The sequence below is a fragment of the Acanthochromis polyacanthus genome, chromosome 8, assembly GCF_021347895.1.
Source record: "Acanthochromis polyacanthus isolate Apoly-LR-REF ecotype Palm Island chromosome 8, KAUST_Apoly_ChrSc, whole genome shotgun sequence".
Classification (NCBI taxonomy): Eukaryota; Metazoa; Chordata; class Actinopteri; family Pomacentridae; genus Acanthochromis; species Acanthochromis polyacanthus.
The window spans coordinates 12,838,975-12,841,296 of NC_067120.1; the positions used below are offsets into that span (position 1 = coordinate 12,838,975).

The 2,322-nt window shown below is 40.1% G+C and overlaps 1 protein-coding gene across 1 annotated transcript; it reads right to left on the reverse strand.

The window, feature by feature from the left end:
• Nucleotides 1-290: 290 nt before the first annotated feature.
• Nucleotides 291-2,025, reverse strand: tmem258 (transmembrane protein 258). Its single transcript, XM_022189830.2, has 4 exons — nucleotides 1,928-2,025; nucleotides 1,482-1,591; nucleotides 571-699; nucleotides 291-445 (listed from the first exon to the last, which is right to left on the reverse strand). Exons 1-3 carry the CDS (start codon nucleotides 1,928-1,930, stop codon nucleotides 573-575), a joined length of 240 nt encoding a protein of 79 aa, XP_022045522.1. The 5' UTR covers nucleotides 1,931-2,025; the 3' UTR covers nucleotides 291-445; nucleotides 571-572.
• Nucleotides 2,026-2,322: the final 297 nt, after the last annotated feature.

A 2,322-nucleotide genomic window follows, 5' to 3' on the forward strand; every position in this document is an offset into this window, starting at 1 on the left:
ACTAGGGTAGTCGGTGTTATCCTGGAATGAAGACAAGGTGAATCCGACTGCCCTATTTTTAACACAAAGATTAATCAGGGATTGAGGTGTTAGACGCTGCGAGTGAAACGCACCACAAATAGCCTTCAGAGTGTCAAAATAACCTCCTGTAATCTAGCAACTCGCAGGTTACGTTGCAGTATGTTGGGTCAGTTCTGTAAAAAAAATGTTATTTAACATTTTATATAACTGTTAATCTATCATATTAGAAAATCTGTGGATCAGGCTAAGCAAAAGAAAGACACCAGAAGTTGTACAAATCCCCTTTACTTGTGAAATGAAATCCATAGTCCATATGATCCCAAAATATTGTCAGTGCAGTCCAATTAAATCCAAAATCCAGTTCGTGTTGTGAGTCGTGTCCTGCGTTCCACTGGAATGTATCATATTCTTTTACGTCAGTCACCTAAAACGGCAAGAAAAGAAAAACAGGCAGTTAAGTATTTTAATAATTGAAAAATATGAATTAAACTAAAATATATATTAACTGAATATAAAATAAACTTTTATAAGACAGGATTTTGAATGTACCTTCATACATAGATGCCAACCCAGAGTAGCAAGAACAGCACACCGAACCCCATGAAAAGTGAAGCCACGAGGGAGATCAGGAGCTCTTTATAGACGTCCCTGGTGTATTTTGTTGATGTGACCTCATAACTGACAAAAGGTTAAGGCAACATAGCCCATTATGGTCACATTTTAACCAGCAGTCACTTCATAGACTATTACAAATTGCTACTCTGCACTGCTAAACTACACCTAATGGCTGTGCAGTGAATGTATAATATTTCTATGTAAATATACTATTCAGATAGAAAATCCTATTCTTACACACACACACACACACACACATTGATTTTGTGTCAACTGTTTTGCTTCAAGCTGTCAGTCACAGACCCAGAGTCTTCTTCCTGAAGATGATGTTAACAGCAGCAGCTTATCTGTATTTAAAAGCTACAAACACTGAAATAGCCGATTTAGAACTGGGGTGAAACCAGGTTATACAGTCAGAGTTGCAGTATTCTGACCGGACAAACTGAAAGACACATTCTGTACACATTTGACTTTCATTCATTTGCTAAAAAGGAGCACAACATGGTACCTTTAAAATCTGTGTCTGTTTGTGTTTCCTCTCCCATCAAATGTGCCCCCAATCCCAACAAGTTGTTTGGGGAGTGAGCCGTTATCAAGGATAATTATAAGCTAAACTATGAAAATAAGTCCCAAGTTGTAGTTGTGTAATGTCTTCTTAATGTGCTCAATGACTTGATTGGTCAGCACCGGTGTAAAAGTAGGTTTACCTGCAGTAGAGGCCTCGGAGTGCAAAGGTAATTACACCACCTTCCTTGCTACTCTGCAATACCCACTGGTCTCTGCTACGACCCCCCTCAGTCCCGTTAACCTCAGAGCGTTAAGTAGAACCAGCAGTGGAAGGATACACGAAGAACCAGGCGGTGAAGAACATGCCGATGGCCAGCAGGACCACAGTAAGGTGGGGGAACACAGCCGGGTTCACCGGGCTGGTGTATCTAGTCATGGCCTCGAGTTCCTGCAGCCACAGCAAAGACAGAACGCCGATACAATCAGGTTAGAACACGAAATGGTATTTTAACGTTCTGCTAACACAATGCACATAGGTTTTAACTTATGGTTAAGAGACAGAAATACGCTAGCAAACTTGTTTCATCGAGCTAACGCAGCGGCTAACTAGAACCAGTGAATTAGATACTAGAAGCTAACGCTGTCATGCCCTGCTAGCACAAATTTCATACAGAAAGCCATTCGTTTTATTGATGTAATTGAGAAGGACGTGCACAGGTACACCATGAGTCGCTAAATATTAAAATTAAACTTATCTGAACAAGATAATTGAGAGTAATTGTACCATTTTGCAATGAAGTGGGGATCCTGCTGCTACCGTCCTAGTTGAAAAGGCCACGTACTGATTAACACTTCCTGGTTTTTTGACGACGCACAGTTGACGTTGAGATGTGGAGCATTATGTACCCTCAGTATAGCCTTGCAGGCCTAGTACTCTGCTTTAAGTATGTCTACGACTCGTTTATGTTCTATTATAGGCAATACAATGTTCACTAAAATAATATATCTAAACTTTATCATCTCTGTGTTGTTATTTGATTGCTACAGTGTCCTGTTAAGCCTGGAAGGCCAAATTCAGGATATATATTGTAATCTGTGTAAGATTGTCCTCTCCTGCCATCTACTGGACTGAATGAACAACTGAGTCTCAGCTCACAGAGCAAATTGGCAAACAGAAAA